General features: G+C 40.6%; 2 protein-coding genes and 1 pseudogene across 2 annotated transcripts; all 3 read right to left on the bottom strand.

Moving 5' to 3' along the window:
• Positions 1-3,651: 3,651 nt before the first annotated feature.
• Positions 3,652-5,040, bottom strand: LOC104424990 (senescence-specific cysteine protease SAG39). The gene is made up of 2 exons (XM_010037546.3): positions 4,535-5,040; positions 3,652-4,376 (listed from the first exon to the last, which is right to left on the bottom strand). Exons 1-2 carry the CDS (start codon positions 4,965-4,967, stop codon positions 3,799-3,801), a joined length of 1,011 nt encoding a protein of 336 aa, XP_010035848.2. The 5' UTR covers positions 4,968-5,040; the 3' UTR covers positions 3,652-3,798.
• Positions 5,041-6,956: 1,916 nt separating this feature from the next.
• On the bottom strand, positions 6,957-11,222 carry LOC104424989 (ketol-acid reductoisomerase, chloroplastic). Its single transcript, XM_010037545.3, has 10 exons — positions 10,856-11,222; positions 10,365-10,457; positions 9,631-9,696; positions 9,346-9,486; positions 8,966-9,193; positions 8,742-8,859; positions 8,464-8,603; positions 8,150-8,317; positions 7,887-8,042; positions 6,957-7,541 (listed from the first exon to the last, which is right to left on the bottom strand). The coding sequence occupies exons 1-10, from the start codon at positions 11,153-11,155 to the stop codon at positions 7,173-7,175; spliced, it is 1,779 nt and encodes a 592-aa protein (XP_010035847.2). The 5' UTR covers positions 11,156-11,222; the 3' UTR covers positions 6,957-7,172.
• A 2,760-nt stretch (positions 11,223-13,982) lies between these two features.
• On the bottom strand, positions 13,983-18,698 carry LOC104427269 (annotated as a pseudogene).
• Positions 18,699-20,309: the final 1,611 nt, after the last annotated feature.

The following is a 20,309-nucleotide window of genomic DNA, read 5'->3' as shown; positions in this document are numbered from 1 at the left end:
AATTGCTAGAATTTTAGTCGCCTCCCTTGAACTCCGGCCAGTGTCTTATCACTTTCGACTCACGACTCAACCTTGTTGGACTGGCAGCTCCCTGAAATACCACTAGCTAATGAGAAGTTGAAATTTACCAGTTCACAGAGAGTATTAGAGTTGCTAACTCCACCATGTCAAAATCGTAGTTTCGAAAGAAAGAGCAACCAAAGATGAATTGCATAAATGGGAATCCAGAAATGTTTTTGTTGTGAAATATATGGAAGTTAACAGATTATAATTTAAAAAACAAAAAAGTACGAGAGAATGAAATTACTAGAGAAGTCAATAGGGAACTCTAAAAGCACACAAATGGTTTATGTGATTCAGTTAAAGTGTCAATACTTACTCCATTTGGAGAGTCACAAATGGAGAATCCACTAATCATTGAGAGATCTATAGAGTTATGATGACTCACACACTCAAATGATTCACGGTCCTATATTACACTCCAATAAAATAATTCACGGAGAAATTACCTATGACTCCGAAACACTTTTGAAATTATTTGAGGACGTAGATCACATGAACGCCTCAGCCACTTCAAGAAGTCGCAACACACTAACTTCTTAACTACCATACTCAATCCATAGGCTAAGCTCCCCCAAAATTGCTTCTACGTCAAAATATCTGTTGATGATGTCTAGACAAAGATAGAATTTGAAACATTTTCATGTTTTTTACATGTCCCAATAATCTTTAGTAGGTATTGGTATGAGCACAATGACAAAGAATGCAAAATCTTGCGCTGTGTGATTTTTCCACTCTTGTAGAAATTGAAAGAAAAATAATAGTACTCCCTTGTGCATGATTTTCGTGGCATAATCCCTGTGGCTGTGTATCGGCACCCACTTTTTCCAAATGCGCCTTTTCTCTAAGAAACTTATGGTCCTTTTAAGTCTCAGTGTCAATCCTTCCTCCTCTGTCGTCCTAAAAGCTTGCACTTACTAGACATGAGAATAACCATGTTTCCAAATAGAGTTATAGGTAGAGGTATCAAAATGGGTCATTGACCCATTTTGGACTCATATTCTAGTTATATGGGATGTATATGGCTCAAAGGCTTTTAAAAACCTAACTAAAAATGGATCAAAGAAGTGAGTCTAATTTAAATTGGTCAAAAATTGTGACCCATTTTCGACCTATTTAAAATATCAAGTGGGTTGGAACCTTAAAACTCATTTCTAAATTTTCAACTCAAGCCCCACACAATCTTTCCCTCTTTAACTTTATAAAAATGTTTTTTTAATAAAAAAAAATCGAAATTATAATTATTTTTCATATTTCAATTTTCTTTTCTTTTCTTTTTTTCTTTTTTTTTCTTTCTTTTTCTTCCTTCCTTAGCCAATGGCCACAGGGTGACGACCGAGCGATAGGCCAAGCAAGGCTCAAGCTTGCCGATGTTGGGCAGGGCCATGACCTCGCCAGATCGGTGAGATCAAACCTTGCCCAACGCTAGTGAAGCCTCGGCCTTGTCGACAACTAGCAAGACTCAAGCTTGCCAACGTTAGGCGGGGCCTTGACCTCACTAGATCGGCGAGATTGAGCCCTACTGCTTGCCGGCGAGCTCAATCTCGCCTGTGGCCGATCGCCACCATATCGTGGCCGATGCTGGCCGAAGAAGAAGAAAAAAAAGAAAAAAGAGAAAAAATAAAAATAATAATTAAAAATTATATTTTAAAAAATAATTAAAAAATCTATTTTTAAAAAAATTATAAAAATTTCCGTTAAATTTGTATTGCATAAAAGTGTCTTAGCAATACTTTTTTTATAAAAAAAAAATCATAAAAATGAGCTTTCTTAAATTTAGTTAAAGATTTTTCATATTACAATTTTTAATTATTCAATGGTATGTTCACTTCAAACAAGAGAAGCATGTGCATGGTCTAACTTTTTATAAATATTTCAATTTATAGGTTTTTTAAATTTTTTATTTTATTTACTATTTTTATTTAATTTAAAGTTTTAATCCAATCAACATATAGTAGATGTGGGTTTTTCTATAATATTAATAGGTTTTAGTAATATGGATCGGGTCGGGTATGTGTTGGATATGGGTCAGGTCGAGTATTGATTACTTGATTTATACTATATGAATATGAGTCAAAACGGGTTAAATGGGTCAAATGGGTCAACCATTTTTAACCCGACTCAAACCCACCCAACCTACCCATTTGACGGGTCTAATGGCAGGGACATTAACGTAGCCCTTGATGGTTAGCGCAAGATTGCTTCAGTTTTTCATGTTGCATTTTCCATGCTTCGCCGCCGTAAGACCGTGTTTCTCGATGAATTGGAATGCGCCATCCATTCAACCGCCTTCCCAGCCCTGATCCTGCGCCGCCGACATCACAGTCGACCAACTCCTACTCAGACAAAGGAATCAACTTACCCGCTGAAATGTCTGCTACCCCGTCCGCGGCGAGGGACGGCTGGAAACGCCCGACAAAATCCTGCATATTATCGTTTGACAAGCATTGAGGGAGCAATAAAGACGGTCCGAACTATTGTGGATCTGCAAATGTTTTTCTTGAATCCTTTCCTCGTGACCTTAAACCCTTTCATTGTGAGGCCTGTCATTCGGTTCACTCCCTAGCTTGTAAGGCCTGTCGATCGCTCGGTTAAATGAATCGGCGCGCTGCGCTCTCTCCTCGAAATCTCGAAACGTCCTTGCCGCTCCTGGCCGTCTTTGTAACGCGGCCATTTCCATACCATCCATTGCTCTGGTGTCTGCTGTACATGGGACCATCGTGTTGGTGCCGGAGGTCGCGGCACGAGGAGGCTTGATAGGCCCAAGCTCCTAAAAGGAAGATCAGCGTGACAAAGGTTGGTGAGAGATCTCCGTCTTGCCTCTCACGTCAGAGCTTAATGTCAGTCACGGCCCGACCACCAACATGGCGACCTTGATGCCAACTGGACATCTGCCATCTGTTTCTTTTTTAATCTTTTTTCAAAATTCGATGAGCTAGATAGAGGGTGAGCGGATCTTGGAAAAGGGGATGTAGTTTGGATCTTGCATGTGGGGAGATGCATGATCTATCCGAGAATCTAGTGCTTGTTTTAAGCTCTTTATCTGCTGACTCCACAGCAATCGGATTACAGTAAATGAGGTGGTTGGAGCAGGATGTGAAGTTTGTCCTGAGCCATGGCTGAAAAGTGAAAAGTTTTGAGACCCAACATGGTTTAAAACTTAATTGGTACTAATACAATAGGCTTAAGACTTTCGTGGTAATTTTTCAACCTAAAAATCAATGATTTTCCAGGTAATTGTTTGCCGGAAGATTCGGCAGCTTTCAGGTTTATTAAAGGCACAAGTCAAAACACAAACAAAGCCATTTTGAACACTGATTCTTTGAAAGGGAGGGTCTGTTCTTCGGAGTAAAGATTTCATGAATTCTCACATGCTCCTCTTCAATCCTTCATTGCACGCTGGTTACTAAATTGTTGCATGCGGAAGGAATCGTTTTACATTTTATGTAATTTGACATGACAGCTTTAAATCATTCTCGATAATGTATCGGGATAGATGTACATCGCAAGTTTTTCTTGTTCGCGTTATGAAGCCGTACCCAGTTGAATTTCATCCTAAGTTTCTTCACCAAGAAGATTTTTCAAGTCGGAAGTTCAAACATCTCTTCTTAAAAACACACAACTAATACATACAGATGTATATATCTGCAGCATGTCAAGCAGAAGTGAAAAACAAGGCCTTGAACTGAAAAGCTTCACCATATTTACAGTACACACGGATAGGTGGCTCATTATAATCTACGCGGTAGGATAAGAGGCCTTCATCGCGATGCCGCAGAGGCCTTCCTTAGCACTGACATCTCTCTGCATCCTTATGTATCCTTCCTCGCCCCATTCCTCGCCCCACGTGTTCTTCACCAGCCAAAATTTGGTGCCATCATCGCTTGTCCCATATCCAACGGCGGTAACACCATGGTCCAACTCAGTCCCACAAGCGCCAGTAAACACGCCGCTCGAGTAGAATTGGAACTCAAATCCTCCGGCATCGACAGCCACGGAAACTGGCTGGTTAGCAACTGCCTTTAGCAATGCCTCCTCACTGTTGGCGGGGACGTCTTCATAGCCCTTTATGATCACGGCACCTTCAACATTGCATTTGCCGTCCGTGCCCTTGTAAGGATAGTACGTCTCTGTTGTGAGGCCATGCTTCTCGACAAATTGGAATGCGCCATTCATCCAGCCACCTTCGCATCCCTGGTCCTGGCCACCGACGTCGCAGTCGATCAACTCTTGCTCGGAGAGAGAAATCAACTTACCCGTGGTTATTTCATTGATTCCTTCCACAGCTGCCACGGCTGAAAAAGCCCAGCAACATCCTACATTTTTGCAACGGAAACAGGACTCTCAAATGAGAACAACAGACATTCGTGGAGAAAATACCACGACAACATTTGGGGTTTCAACAACATCCTCGCTCTAAGAAGTTCGAATAGATTGGTGAAGGCAACTCATGAACTAATCTCCATCAACTTACCACATTGGCCTTGGTTCTTGACTGGTGTCACGGCTCCTTTTTCTCTCCAGTCCATGCTAGAAGGCACCGCGGTGATGTTTTCGTACTTGAAAGAAGCGACCTCGGTGGAGCACATGTGTGACTCGAATCGGTTCCTTGCCTTGAATTCTTCAATCGTGAGGTCAACGAACTGATTGACGCCGAGCTTGTAAGGCTTGTCGTTTGCCTGATTGAACAACTCGATACCTCGTACATTCACCTTAAATATCTCGAAACGGCTTTGCTTCTCTTCCACATCCTTGTACACACGCCCGTAACGGGCCATCCATTGCCCATGCATCTCGTACATGGGATCGTCTCGCTGGAGGGTGCGACCGGCGGCTTGATGAGCCCAAGCCCCCAAAAGGAAGACCAAAAGCACCAGAATGAAATATTGGTTTCTAAACGATCCCATGACTTCGCTAGCAATGTCAGGAGTGAAGGAGAAGAGCTAAGTGAATCAGTTTGGGAAGGGAGCACACAGAATCCTAAGATTGAAAATCAAATTTATAGTCCTAATGTTTTGGATCGTACAACAAATTTGGGGGTGGTGGATTCATCGACTTGCCCGATAATCTGTCCTGATGGGTACATCAAATTAATCGGATGAATTAGCATTAATTAAGAGAGGCAGTAATCAATTATCAACGCCAGAGAGGGTGTTGTGAGATAGACTTGGCTTGTGAGATTCATATCATGGAGTCTTACTTCGTTTCTGTGCGAGGCTTCGATTTCAGCATGTCTTTATCGTCTTTTTGGGCAAATTCGTAGCATGTTCAGTCCCCACAAAAATTTCTCACGTCAAACGAAACAAATGATAACTTTTAAAAAGATTGTCTATCACACTTTTATTAATTTGATCATAAATTTTTTAATTGTATTAATTGAGCCTTAAGTCTTTTTTTCATTTTATCAATTGAGTCTACAGGCCAAATTTTGTCTAAAAATCACTAAGGTGAACTACGTGACACAACCTATGTTGACGTAAATGACATTTAATATAATTTTAATATTTTTTGAATTGTTTTATTCATATTTTTTCTTTTCTTTTCTTTTTTTTCTTTCTTTCTCTTTCCTTTTTTTCCTTCCTCTTCCTCCGGCCAATCATTGAAACTCGGCTGCCTCGAGGAAGGGAAAAAAAACATAAAAGAGAAAAAAATTAAAATTCAAAAAATATTAAAATATTATTAAAATTATCCTCCTTAGTGCTGACCATACCACGTAAGCCGATCAACATTCATATTAGCAATATCTAGTCAAAATTAGTCAGAATGATTAAGTGACACTAGGCCAAAATAATTAGAATTAAATCGACATCAATAAAAGATTTAAAACTTTTTTGATACTTTTCTCGCAATCTTGATTTGCAGGTTTAGGGATGATGGATATTGTAGATAAATTATTGACCTATCATTTATTTGAAGTTGCATGGAAAGTGCAAGACTTCACAAGAGACAGCCTTTAGTGTCAGCTGAAAGGTTAGGATACCTCGTGTAAAAATAAAAAAAAAAGGGCCTTAAACATTTGGTTAGTGGTGCCAAGCTCAATTTGGTTTCGTACTTTTTGAACAAGGGGATATGGGATTAGTTCAAAAAAAAAGAACAAGGAGATATGGGAAAGTTCAACGTTACTTTCCAATCGTACAGCATATAGATGCACTTAATTTACCTCACGAGATGAAAGTACGTAATAAACACACCAAGTAGAAAATCTTTACATCATGTATTAAAAAAGTAACAAATTCGTACAAGATTTACATCGAGTTCCAATTTTCTTCGAGTGACATGCGCACAGGAGCTTGTGGGACGCATTCTGACCGTGGCATCGCTGCCACTGGATACGGGACAACCGGGACGGGGCCAAGTTTTGGCTGTTGAAGAACTCGTGGGAAGCAAAGTGGGGTGAGGAAAGATTAATAAGGATGCAGAGGAATCTCGATGCTAAGGAAGGCCTTTGTGGTTTAGCAATGAAAGCATGCTTAAGCTCCAAATCAAGCTACATATGCAAGCTCAGCGCAAAGATATCTAAAAAAATCAAGCTGCATATTCGAAACAGATAGCTTCAATCTTCGCACTACTCGCAGGACATCAAGGCAAGGGATCAGTTCACTTGTTTATAATGACGCCCGTTGAACGACTTCTCTCCTTTTGAAGGTAACACCTATTCAACAACTTTAAGGCACAACAACCACGTAGCCCAATGCTAGATAGAATCTACCTAGCCCACCCTCGATATGAATAGATCGATGTCATTATAGCATGACATTTCATCTTAAATCAGGCTAATACAGCTCAGGTTTCCATCCTCTTGTATAAAGAGACTTCTGCTTGTTGAGATCACATCAATGTAAATAAGCAGTATGGAAACAAATGTCGGTCATCTTTGAGCAAAAAGATTATGACGATTGACACATCTAACACGTGAAGAAATTATTACTCAAAATCAATAGGGCAAAATGGTTCATGATCTGTCATTAGCTCAACAGGCACAAACTTGTCGCGATTCAGACAGGGAAATACAATGGAATAACCCACATCACATAACCTACTTAGATGCACGACACAACTCCCTCAAATACAGTACCACATGCAAAGTTGCGCTTTAGCTTATTCTCAAAGCTTCAATTAGCAGACTGCCTCAACTCAGGTCGGACAAAGTCTGCATTTGCAGGCACAGAGATATCAACTGTAGGTCTCAACTGTGCGCAAACTTCAATTGCTCCATGCACCGGATCTGAGAAGAAGTTGCTGATGAGGTCATGGTTAACTGGGGCACCATTGTCCACAGCAACTAAAGCTTGTTGAGTCAGGATGTAATCAAATCGGGGAGCCCACTTCCTTGACCCAAGACGAGCTGTGGTCGAACAATTGTCGACCATAAAAGAGACTCCACGGGCATGCATGAAGGGGTTCAAAGAATCAACTGATTCTATAACACTCTCATTGATGATCTCAGAGTAGGAGTGTCCTTTCTTCCTCAAGATTTCAATCTGAACAAATATCACACCTCACAAGAGTAAGACACTAAAATGAATAAAGGATCTCCTCTTTAATTACTTTGCTTATGGTTGTGAAACTGCACTAGTAAGGCACATAAAAGAATCTTGATGTGCATGCAGTAGATTAAAGCAAGCCATAGTGCGCGTTTCTGTCCAGATGAGAAAATAAAAAAGCTTAAGATGGCTTCTAGCCCACCAAAAAAAAAATTCAATACAACTAGAGGAGCCTTGAAACTCAGAAACTGAAGAAACTAGCGTGGGAAGTATTCATCTTCCATGAGATTAAGATTACCAAGCCAACCATATTGGCACCAAGATATAAAAAGAGATCCTCACCTGGGCCATCATCAAGGCAACAAAGACACCAGCTGTGAAAGGATATAATGGGCCAAGGTCACCAGCTGGTCTTGCTGCTCGCACACGCTCACCCACTTTCCACATGCGGGTCTGATCTATCTTGCCCATCGGGAAAGCAGGTAGACCATCCTTTTCCTGAAGAGAAAGGACAAGAAAATCTTAATCTGGAAAATGGATGAGCATCCACTTTATACTTTTGCTCTATCAAATTGAAAGTCAAAATTTATCGAAGTAAAACGTACATAAAAGCGCCGTCCAGCAAGAACAACGCTGCGAATCTCACTACCACTGGCAACATCTTCATAGCACTCATACAAGATGTCCATGCAAGGATAGTACGATGCACTGTATGCCTTCTCAAATTCTTTTTTTCCTTCATCAGACAGTGAATTGTAAACAGCCAACATGCCCTGTTGAGAAAATGACCAGAAAACAAAATTAAACGCATTGACCCAGTAACAGGCCATACACATCTCTATAACAATGGTATCAGTGGCATCCAAGAGTAAGGGAAAATAGAAAGGAGCAGCTATCAAATTTATCACCAAAAAACAACCTTTGTGGAAATGGTCTTCGATATGATGCCTGTTATGCACTCAACGGTATTGTTGTATGCCAGATCTTCACTCATTCCATTTTCAGTGTACCTTCTGAACAGGGATTCCACAACTCCATGAACGGCACCAAGTAAAATGCCTAAGAGCAAGGCAAGCACAAACCAAGCATCATTCACATACTTGCAACATAGAAATCCATAGAACTGTTATCTGTAATTGTCAATAGATATTTTATTTAGGATTCATCCCGATTAAGGAAGCATGGAGCTAAACTCACCACGCTCCCCAAAGATATCACTTTTGTACTCCTGCTCCAAAGTTGTAGCAAATGTAAATGGAGAACCAAGTGCAACTGACCAACCAAGGGCAATGTCAGTGGCTCTTCCATCAACATCCTGTATTCAAGAAACAATTAGCACCTTTTAAGAAACTTAAGTCTCCCATTTTTGCTAAAGTGTGTTGGGAAGAAATGGGGCCTATATTTTTGTTCAGCATGCTCACCTGGTGGACTCCAAAACTGGAATTGATTCCAGCACCATTTATCTCTTTGCCTTGGACATAGAGTCTCCTTACAGAGGGACCCATCCCCTTGGGGCACACAGCAATCACGCTGATGTTTTTGGGGAAGTCAAGTCCCATAGATTGCAAATGCCCCAAAAGGAACCCGTGGGACAGACCGAGGATGCTGTTTGGCTTCATGTGAGAAAACACTTTCTCATAGTTATCCGCCTGCGGCATTACATGGAATTGGATATTCAGAAAACAGGGGAAAGAACTAAGGAAATAAAGTAGTCTAGGACTCTAGGGACAGTGGTGGAAGCCAAGTGCAAAGTTAAAGCTTCTTTGGCTAGTTTCATCAGTATTAAACAAATGTCACAAACCTGTGCAGCATCAGAAATCAGTAGCAACACAAGATCACTTCCTGAAATGGTTTCCCATATATCACCCAGTGTCCCATTCTCCTCAGAAAATCCTGCAGCACGAGCTTCAGCAAAAGATCGGGAACCTTTTCTGAGTCCAATCTGTAAAAATGATATGGTGAGGTGAACTTTCCAATTAAAATGAGAGCCCAGATAAACCCAATTAGAACTGTGGAACAGTGAAGGGATTGATTGTGACCAACAACCTTTTTAAAATTATTTACATAGCCTAAAGAGAAATATTACCTTAACCACGATATTAGACTTTGCTTCAGCCAGAGAATCTCTCAGATTTTGGGCTTGAGCAGGACCCTAGAAAAGCACACTCATTAACAGATGGTAAATACAAAAACCAAGTATGCACAGAATGTGAAGATGTTATAACCAAACTCAACGAAAAGCTTGGAAGATGAAAAACGTTTTGTACATGTTGTTTACCATGCTTCTACTGGAAAGAGTATGGATTTCACAACCTTCCTAGACACTCTAATAACTCCCAAGATTACACAGCCCCTAGGTTGTGTCTCTCTTTTCCAGTTACGCAACGACTCAGCTTAGCAACCACATCACACTGATTATATTGTCAACAAGTATGTTGTAGCTCTTTTAAGATATAGGAGAACAGCCAACAGAAAAGCCACTATACAAATGTCCGATGGATGTACCATCACTCTCACAGTGCGCCGAGCCACCTCTATCACGGTTATTTTTTCTAAGGAAGGAAAATGAAAAACCAAGGTTTAATGAAGTTCCTTCCAATTGATAGTTTGGAGGATAAACCCAAGATTCTCCTCTATCACTATACAGAAACTCCGCACAATAAAGAAATACTTCAAAGACCTCTGAGAGCTGAAGCCCACATAACGCCCCAAAAGAAGTAGACAAGCGAAGTTGCCAAAATCATGAAAGAACATCCAATGAAGCAGCTAAACCGACCAAACAAAAGTCAGAAATGAAAGGAAAGAGCCGAGAGATGGTACCTGAGAACCCCAACCAATAACACCAATCTGCTTAATTCCCTTGAACGCATCGGGCAGCAGCGGGAACAAGTCCCTTCCTCCTCTCACAATGTACTGCAACAGGGTGAAGAACAGAACAATCAACCGGTATTTCGACAAAATCAAGAGCAGCAAAGTTTCATCCTTTTCCATCATACACCCAGAAAGAAGCAAACCCGGTTTCCTTAGAAATGCAAATGGTACGCACGCACAACGGAACAATCAACTTCTACCCAGATGTCCATACATAAACAGATACATTCAGAACAAGAACAGATAAAAACACGTCCAGCCAGCGAAACCGGAGCAAAAAAAAGACACATTTCTAAAATCATCTTCCCATCATTTCTCTGCTCGACACTCTCCATGTCCCCTAAAACTCTCTACGCATAACGCACGGTCACTTAAAGGAAAGCCGCACGAAGCTCATCTTTTCTACGTAAATACTTAATGATCGGAACAGCAAACAACACCTCGTCGTGACCGGCGAGCGTGACCTTCTCCTTCTTGAACACCGAGGTCTCGAAATCCAGCGGGGCGAGCGGCTTGACAGCCGGCACGGACACCATGCGAGCGCCCAGGGCCGAGCCGCCAGCGCCATTCCCGGCGGCGGCGGCGGCGGCGGCCCTGAGGGCCCGGGAGGAGCCGGAGGACGAGGAGAGGAACCCGAGGCTGAGGCTGAGGCCGGCCGGGGAGGGGTTGGCGAGGGCCTTGAGGGATTTCGAGGAGGCCGCGGCGGAGAGGGACGGGGAGAAGGAGGTCGCCGCCGCCATTGTCGAGAGCTGGAGAGCTTAGGAAAGGAAGCGGGTTGTTTGCGGGGAATGCAGAGAGAGAAGGGGACGAAAGGCTGCTCATTTTCGCAGGCGTTTTATAGTCGAGGGATTCAGTGGATTCAGGACAACCCCACCTCCGGATGCGGGTCGGGTGACAAATGACCCGCTCCAGTTTCGCAAATTCGGGTTCTCTTGAAACTGGCCAATTTTAAGGGTGAACGGTTCTCGATCCAGTTCAATCTCTCTCAAAAGAAGGGACAGGTTTCCGATTGAAAACTGGACCAATTCTCGGATGGTCTAATGAAATCGGTCACATCTTATATTTTACAGAACATGGTGGGTAAGTCCGATTCGATTTTTAAGTAATCTAATGGAATTTATCGTATCTTGTATTTTGTGCAGAAAATCTCTGAAACATGGCGGGTAGCGGTTGGATGGAGGAGGAGGCTCTCTACACAAGAGGTTTCATGATTTTGAGTAGAGAGAAAGCGTGCTTTTAGGAATGTTAGATGTAGAGAGAAAGAGTGTGCTCTTAAGAAGTTCCATGTTTTTTGCCTTTTCTGTGTAACGAAATATGGGAGGAAGGGGTAATTTTGGGATTGTACCGTATGAATGTTGGTTTTGAGAACAATGGAAGACGGAGAGGGAACAATAGGTTACGCCATAGAAGGAAAGCAAGGGCAAGAGGACAAATACAGGGAAAAAGGACAGTCGGTTGGGTTCGGTCTCCACGGTTCATGGCCCGAATTGTTCCTCTTGCTCACTCTTAAACAGCATTTCCCAATAACATATTCAATTTCAATGACAAGCTTATTAAACATTTACCCAATAATAAATATGCAACGTGATTTCGAGTAAGCTCGACTAGCTGTGCAATTTCTAGATTGGTATTGTGGGATATTTTCAATCCAATTTATTGTGTAAGATCGAGGCACAAAAATTACAGAGCGCGTAAAATAAAGACGTAAACTTAAAGAGCGGCCAAGTCAAGCAGGATCGACTTCTTGTTCTTTTTTCTCATTTTAAGTGTAGTGCTACAGCTCTACTTGGGCGACGCATTCGGCACACTTGAGGAGCCACCAACCATAAAACATCGTCGATAAAAGAAAGAAACGTCAGAAGCAAAACATAGAATTCTATTGCTTTCATTGATCACTTTATTTACCCCCTTTGCCGAGGGGAGGACAGGGAAAATTGATGAAGCTAAATAGTAACGTGGAGTTTATAATGCAAATCTCTCATTAAGTTGATACTTATTAGTATCCTTTTCTACAAAAAAAAAAAAAAAAAGAATATTTATATAATAAAAAACGTGTGAAAAACCTAATTTCAATCCGGTTTGCAGCGAGCATTGGGTTCATCACATTCAAGTCGAATCTTTCCTTATAAGTTTTCGGGTGGGTACCAACCTATCGCGAACTTGGACTTGAGTCACGTGCTCAATGAAAAAAAAAATAGAAAAAAATAATAAGATGAAAAGTATCTCGCGGGTGTGTGCAACGGCGTGCGTGCGTGGGGCACGAGTTTTGAAAATTATGAGGATGGTGAGGGTGGTGAAGATGCCCTCGCGTTTTTCGAGCTTTAAAAGAAAAATCTTTATTGATATTTTTTTTTTTTTTTTTGGCAGAAGCGTAGTCGTTTCCGAGGCTTTAAAGACCAGAAATCGGATTTCCATCGATCGACTAGGTGAAAAGTTGAAAACTTGCCATAAAAAGCAGTGTGATATCTACGGCCAACATATCCCGTTTTCTAAGTCTTTCGCCTTCGGATTGAAAAGATAGAAATTCCATAAATCTCGTGTCACGTTCACTCATGACTTTTTTATCAATGAATTTTCTCTTTTTGTGTCAAATTCAATCGATCAATTACAAACTGTAGATTTTTCAATCCATTATTTGTAATGCTATAGTTTTGAAAAAAAAACGTTTCATCATATGTACTATAAATTTTAGTCACGTGGCTCTCATTTTCCCCACCCACCATGTACGCAATACCAAATTACTGCTTTTTGTTAAGGCATGGCTTAACAATATATGAGTTCTTCAACCACTCCACTTTCTTTCTCTTTTATCTTCCCCACAAAAATTAACACAAGTATAGAAGCTTCCTCCTAACAAAAACCCTAGACGGCTCTCTCTATCTCTCGTGCACACGGATCCACAGCCATCGGAGGAGCTCGACATCGGAGGAGTCCGACCTGTACATCATTAGCATCTATAAGGATCCATGCCCTATTCTATGGCATTTGAGATATAGAACATAGAAGATACTCAAATGAGTTACTTTAGTACTTAAATATAAGTGAATTTTTTTTTTAAAGTGTGTATTACCCGGAAAGGAAGGCTGAACATTTGAATTGCTAAAGTCAATTAAAAAAAATGTGTAACTAAGCAGGGAAGCTATGTATTTTTGCCAATTAAAGAAAAGGACTCTTAAAATAGTCGAGTTGAAAATGAGCTCCCTAGGGTTCTTATTATTTTACATTGATATCGGTATTGAAATGGGCTTTAGGCCATATCATTTATCCTAGCCTATAGTGTTTGTCCAATAAAATAAGTGCAAAACGTATTGAATTTATACAAGCTATATAACTCAATACTTGATGTCTGGAGTGGACCCAAGTATTATGTTCAACAACAACATGATTACCTAACTACCTGTTAGGGTTTCTTTTTTCCTTTGATTAATATTCTTTTGGCGGTACTAAATTAGCACAAGTCAATATCAGACAGATTAAGGAGATATTAAGTAAATGACTAATTAGATAAATATGACAATTACTCTCATGAACTTGGGTAATCGATTATTTTGAAATTCAGCGTGGTTCTTACAAATAATATCTCATTAGTAAGATTTGGGTTTTTATAGCCTTTTTACCCTCGAAAAGCTTCAATTGGCAGGGCAGGTGAGGTCGTACGAAGTCCACATCTAGGGGCACGGAGATGTCAACCGGAGGTCTCAACCGGGCGCAAACTTTGATCGCTCCGTGCACCAGATCTGGCAAGAAGTTGCCGATGAGGTCATGGTTGATTGGGGTGCCACTGTCCACAGCAAAAGTAGCTTGTTGAGTTAGGATGTACTCGAACTAGGGAGCCCACTTCCTTGACCCGAGCTGAGCCATCTTCGAAGAGTTGTCGACCATAAAGGCAAGGCTGTGGGCATGCATGAAGGGGTTCAAGGAATCAACTGATTCTATGATGCTCTCATTGATGATCTCAGAGTAGGAGTGCCCTTTCTTCCTCTTCCTCGTGATTTAAATCTGAGCATACATCACACCTCACAAGAGTAGGACACCATGAAGGATCTTCTGTTTCATTGCTATGCTTAAATGGCTGTACAGCTGTACTAGTAAGGCATAAAAATTGACACGAAGATTACCAAGCCAACCAAATTGAGACTCAAGATATAGAAAGAGATCTCACCTGGGCCATCATCAATGCAACAAAGACACCAGCAGTGAAAGGATACAACGGACCAAGTTCGCTGGCTGGTCTTGCTGCGCGCACACTCTCACCCACTTTCCACATGTGGGTCTAGTCTATCTTGCCTATTGGGAACGCAGGTAGACCTTTTTCCTGTAGAAAAAGGATAAGAAAATCTTATTGGGAAAAGGGATGAGCATCCACTTTACACTTTGGCTCTATCAAATCGAGAGTCGAAATTAATCAAAAAAAAAACTTAAAAGGGCCATCAGCAAGTACAATGCTGCGAATCTCACTACCACCGGCGACATCTTCATAGCACTCATACAAGATGTCCACGCAAGGATAGTATGCTGCACAGTATGCCGTCTTGAATTCTTTTTTTCCTTTGTACCAGTGAATGGTAAATAGCCAACATGCCCTGTTGAGAAAATGATCAAGAAACATAATTAGACACATTGATCGAGTAATTGGTCATTTAAGGCATGTTTGGTAACCATTCAAACAATGATTCTGATTTTTTATTCCCGAGAGCAATTTGAAAACAGAATTGCGTTTGGTAAAATTTTTGTTCCTAGGAACAGATTTGGAGTAAAATCAAGAATTAAAAAAAAAACTTAATTCTTATTCTGGAAAAATAAAGAATAAAAAAAAGTGGAAAAAGAATTCCTATGCTTAGATGTGTTATCTCCCCTCTTTTGTTGCCATCCGCCGCCGCTGTCCGCCGATCGCCAACAACCGGTTCGGCAAGCTCGCCAGGCCAGGGCGAGATCCAGCGAGCTCACCCAAGGCAAGCCCAGCCACCGGCGAGGCTCGACCGACGAGGGCTGGCGACACTCGATGAGGTCGCCGGCCCTCGTCGGTTCGACGACCGGCCACTTGAAGAAGAAGAAGAATAGGAGAAAAAGAAAAAAAGTAAAAGTAAACAAATTATTTAAAAATTAAAAAAAAATTGATTTGGAACATAATCAATAAGCACGGTACCAAATCCAATTTTATTCCAAAATTAAAAATTTTTGATAATTACCAAAACAGCTTAAAATGCTTAAAAATTGTTCATGGGAACAAAATAAAAAAGAATTATTTTTTATTAGAATTTGTTTTCGGGAACAGAATCGTTACCAAACACACTCTTACACCTCTCCAACAATGGTAATAGTGGCAACCAAGAGAAAGGGAATATAGGAAGGAGCAACTATCAATTTTATCACCAAAAAGCAACCTTTGTTGAAATGGTCTTCCAGGTGATGCCAGTAATGCACTCAACGGTATTTTTGTATGCCAGATCTTCGCTCGCTCATTCCATTTTTGGTGTACCTTTTGAACGGGGCTTCCACAGCTTCATGAAGAGCACCAAGTAAATTGCCTAAGACCAAGGCAAGCACAGATCAAGCATCATTGGCATACTTGCAACATAGAAATCCATAAACTGATATTCGTAATTGCTGATAGACACCCTATGATCATATTAAGGCTTCATCCCGATTAAGTATGGATGGAGCTAAACTCACCACGCTCTCCAAAGATATCACTTATGTACTGCTGCTCCAAAGTTGTGGCAATTGTAAACGAAGAACCACTTGCAACCGACCAACCAAGGGCAACATCAGTAACTCTTCCATCAACATCCTGCATTCAAGAAACATTCAGCACCTCTTAAGAAATTTAAGTCTACCATTTTCGTTTAAATGGGTTGGGAAGAGATAGCGCTGTATTTTTGTTTCAGCATGCTCACCTGGTGGACTGCGAAACTGGAGTTGATTCCAGCAACATTTATCTCTTTGCCTTGGACATAGAGTCTCCTTACAGATGGGCCCGTTCCCTCGGGGCACACACCAATCACGCTGATGTTCTTTGGGAAGTCAAGTCGTGTGGATTGCAAATGCCCCAAAAGGAACTCGTGGGACAGACCTAGGATGCTGTGTGGCTTCATTTGAGAAAACACTTTATCATAGTTATCAGCCTACGGCATTACACGGCATTGGAGATCCATAAAACAGGGGAAAGAACTAAGGAAATAAAGTAATTTAGGACTCTGGAACAATGGTGGAGACCAAGTGCAGAGTTACAGCTCCATTGGCTAGTTTCATCACTTTGAAATACACATGTCCAAGTAAACAAATGTTACAGAAGTGCGCAGCATCAGAAATCGGTAGCAACACAAGATCACTTCCTGAAATAGTTTCCCATTGATCACCCAATGTCCTGTTCTCCTTAGAAAATCGTGTAGAATGAGCTTCAGCAAAAGATCGGGAACCTTTTCCGAGTCTAATCTGTAAAAATGATATGGTGAGGTGAACTTTCCGCTTATCATGAGAGTCCAAACAACCCCAATCAACAACTGTGGCACAGCTAAGGGATTGTTTGTGACCAACAACCCTTTTAAGTTATTTGCATAACCTAAAGAGAAATATTACTCTGACCACAATATCATACTTCACTTCAGCCAGAGAATCTCTCAGATTTTGGGCTTGAGCAGGACCCTAGAAAAGTACCCTCGTTAACGGATAGTAAAATCAAAAACAAGTATGCATAGAATGTGAAGATGTCGAGACCAAACTCAGTGAAATGATTGGAAGTCGGAAAACCATTTTGTACATGTTATTTACCGTGCTTCTAATGGAAAAAGTATGGATTTCACAACCTCCGTAGAGACTAATAACACCCAAGATTACATAGTCCCTTGGCTGTCTCTCTTTCCAGTTATGCAACAACTCGGCTTAACAACCACATCACACTGATTATATCGTCAACAAGTATGTTGTAGCTCTATTAAGAGATAGCAGAACAGCCAACAGAAAAGCCACTATCCTAATGTCTGATGTACCCTCATTCTCACATTAAGCTAAGCCACTTTTTCGAGGTTATCTTTTTTAACGAAGGAAATTCAGAAACTAAGGATTATAGAAGCACCTCGCAGTTGATAGTTCGAATTATAAAACCAAGCTTCTCCTCTGTTAGCACACGGAAACTTCACAGAAGAAAGAACTATTGGACCTCTAAAAGTCGAAGGCCACATAACGTCCCAAAAGAAGCAAGACAAGGGAAATTGCTGAAATCAGGCAAGAATATCCATTGAAGCTGCTAAAACCGACCGAACAAAAGTCAGAAATGAAAGGAAAGAGCTGAGAGATGGTACTTGAGAACCTCGACCAAAAACACCAATCTGCTTATATCCCTTGAATGCATCGGGCAACAGCGGGAACAAGTCCCTCCCTCCTCTCACAATGTACTGCAACAGGTGAAGCATAGAACAAATCAATCGATATTTCAACAAAATCAAGAGCAGCAAACTTTCATCCTTTCCATCTTACACCCAAAAAGAAGCAAAACCGGTTTCTTAGAAATGCAGATGGTACGCATGCATGACGAAAGAATCAACTTCTACCGGGATATATTCAGAACACAAAAGAGGCACATTTTTCAAATGATCTTCACCTAAAATTTCATGCATGACAGGCTCAAATGTCGCTGAGAAGAAAGTCATACGACGCTCGTCTTATTTATGTAAAATACGAAACAATCAGAGCAACAACATTACCTCGTCGTGACCAGCAAGCGTGACCTTCTCCTTCTTGAACACAGAGGTCTCAAAATCCAACGTCGGGAGTGGCTACATGGCCGGCATAGACACCATGCAAGCTCCTAGAGCCGAGCCACCGGCGCATCTCCGCCGAGGCTGGTAGCCCTTAGAGCCTTGGACAAGCTTGAGGACGAGGAGAGGAACCCCATGCTGAAGCTAGCTAGGAAGGACTTGGCAAGGGTCTTAAGTGATTTCAAGGAGGCCGTGGCAAAGAAAGATGGTGAGATGGAGGTTGCCGCTGTAAGTTGTATGCCCTAAAGAAACCATGTAATAGTTACATGTTATGGATTATTTAATGGCAAATAAGCTTTATTCATTCATCGTCCAATTATATGAATGAAGTCCACAAGATCAACTACGACCAAACTATTCTTAAGGCATTAAGAATATATGTGATAGGTTATAGTTATGTTGAATCTTTAAACAGTTCTCGATCGATGGATCATTGAGAAGAAATTGATGATCTTGTTGAGGCCAGTGTATTCTCAAGCTTCACTTCAGTATTGGATACTTGAGGGGATGATGAGTCACAAGTCATTGGGTATTGTGATATCTAAACTAGAATACAAGTGCTTATCTTGGACAAGTTCATTGAATGTGACATACATAAAACAATTGGCGACATGGAAGCTTTTTAGCGGGATCAATGTCTGATCGTTCGTGCTTTGGTTAAAGGTAAGATCCTTATACTAAGGCATAATGCTGACTTATGTGTTGGATGGCTATGGTTCACAAGTGTGCATAGTGACGCTTCATCAAATCGTTTTTATACTTGATGGTCATAGTTTGTTTACATACGAAGGCATATGCGTGCGCAATATGGAATCTGTCTTCTTGTTATACAAGATTGATGTCCTATGCGATCTAATTGAAATTCTTGGCCGAGGTTATAACCGAGAATGAATGGTTCATAACTCAAAGAATACATGTCAATTAGATTTTGGCATATGATCGAATTGGTAGCTTGACCAATAGTTCCACGACCATTGTCGATCAAAACATGGTGAGACAGAAGGATCGAATTACACAGTCGCCAAAGCTGACAGGTTCATTATGTTCTGAAAACATTTTACACTATCTGGGTAGCCATGATATATTACTAAATGTCACTCATGGTTTGCAGGAACAAAAGATTGATTTGGACAATCAGTTCTCTTGGTTGTGCTAATATATTAGTACAAGTCCTACTGCCAGCTCAGTGATGAACCTAGGGATGTCACACATCATAACCAATTAGAACGACGTTTGAATGAGAGAGAGAATATTGCAAATGTGTTTGCAATTCAGCCAATTAGATTGAGTCGAGCTAGAAATAAAAGTTCTGATGAAGGGAGTTTACAAACTTTGAAGCGGATTTCAGACTTTACGATCGAATCAAAGATCTGAAACATGTTCAGATTCAGTGACTGAATTAATGATCCGAAGTGAGTACAGAGTTAATTGCATAATTAATGATCTGAAGTGAGTTCATAATCAATAGCCAAATCAATGATCTAAAACAGTTTCAGACTTAATAGCTAAATTAAAGATCTGAAATATATTTTAGATGTAACGGTTACATTAATGATCTGAAATGGTTTTTGAAAAAATGGACAATTTAATAATTTGAAATGGTTTCAAATTAATGACCAATTAATGCTTTGAAATAATTTCAGAAGTAATTGCCAAATTAAGTATTTGTGACAATTACAAAATTAATACACAGAATAAAGATATAAATAAATGTCTGGAATAATGCTCTGTAACAGTTACAGAGTTAATACCTAAATTAGTGTTTGTAATGGTATCAAAACTTACGTTCATCAAGAGTTATGGCCGAATTAATTCTAAAACGGTTTAGAGTTAATGCGCCTATTTAAATGTGATCCGCACTATTTATAAAAGATAATGCAGAGAGCAAATCACCGGATGATGGACGGTCGACAACCAACAATCGATAATTGAGAGTGCTGATACTGATCAACAAAATCACTCACACAAGAGCAATTGCTAGCATAATTGTAGTTGTAAGATCTCTCAATTTCTCTCTTCTATTCAACGTGAGAATTGGTGGTGTGTCTGAACTAGAGGCCTGATGCTTGTAGGGCTGGATTTGAAGAACGCTAGAGCTTGTGAAGAAATCACACATTCTGCATCTGAAGAACGTTAA

Source organism: Eucalyptus grandis, chromosome 11 (genome assembly GCF_016545825.1).
Source record: "Eucalyptus grandis isolate ANBG69807.140 chromosome 11, ASM1654582v1, whole genome shotgun sequence".
Classification (NCBI taxonomy): Eukaryota; Viridiplantae; Streptophyta; class Magnoliopsida; order Myrtales; family Myrtaceae; genus Eucalyptus; species Eucalyptus grandis.
The sequence above is the reverse complement of the archived record's forward strand: the minus strand, read 5'-3'. Positions and strand labels throughout refer to the sequence as shown.

Coding starts and splice junctions, on each gene's coding strand:
- LOC104424990 (XM_010037546.3), bottom strand. CDS start 4,967: ATGGGATCGTTTAGAAACCAATATTTCATTCTGGTGCTTTTGGTCTTC. Junction 4,377..4,534: donor CAAGAACCAAGGCCAATGTG/GTAAGTTGATGG, acceptor GCAAAAATGTAG/GATGTTGCTGGGCTTTTTCA.
- LOC104424989 (XM_010037545.3), bottom strand. CDS start 11,155: ATGGCGGCGGCGACCTCCTTCTCCCCGTCCCTCTCCGCCGCGGCCTCC. Junction 8,860..8,965: donor CCAGTTTTGGAGTCCACCAG/GTGAGCATGCTG, acceptor TCTTGAATACAG/GATGTTGATGGAAGAGCCAC. Junction 8,604..8,741: donor TGATATCTTTGGGGAGCGTG/GTGAGTTTAGCT, acceptor CCTTGCTCTTAG/GCATTTTACTTGGTGCCGTT.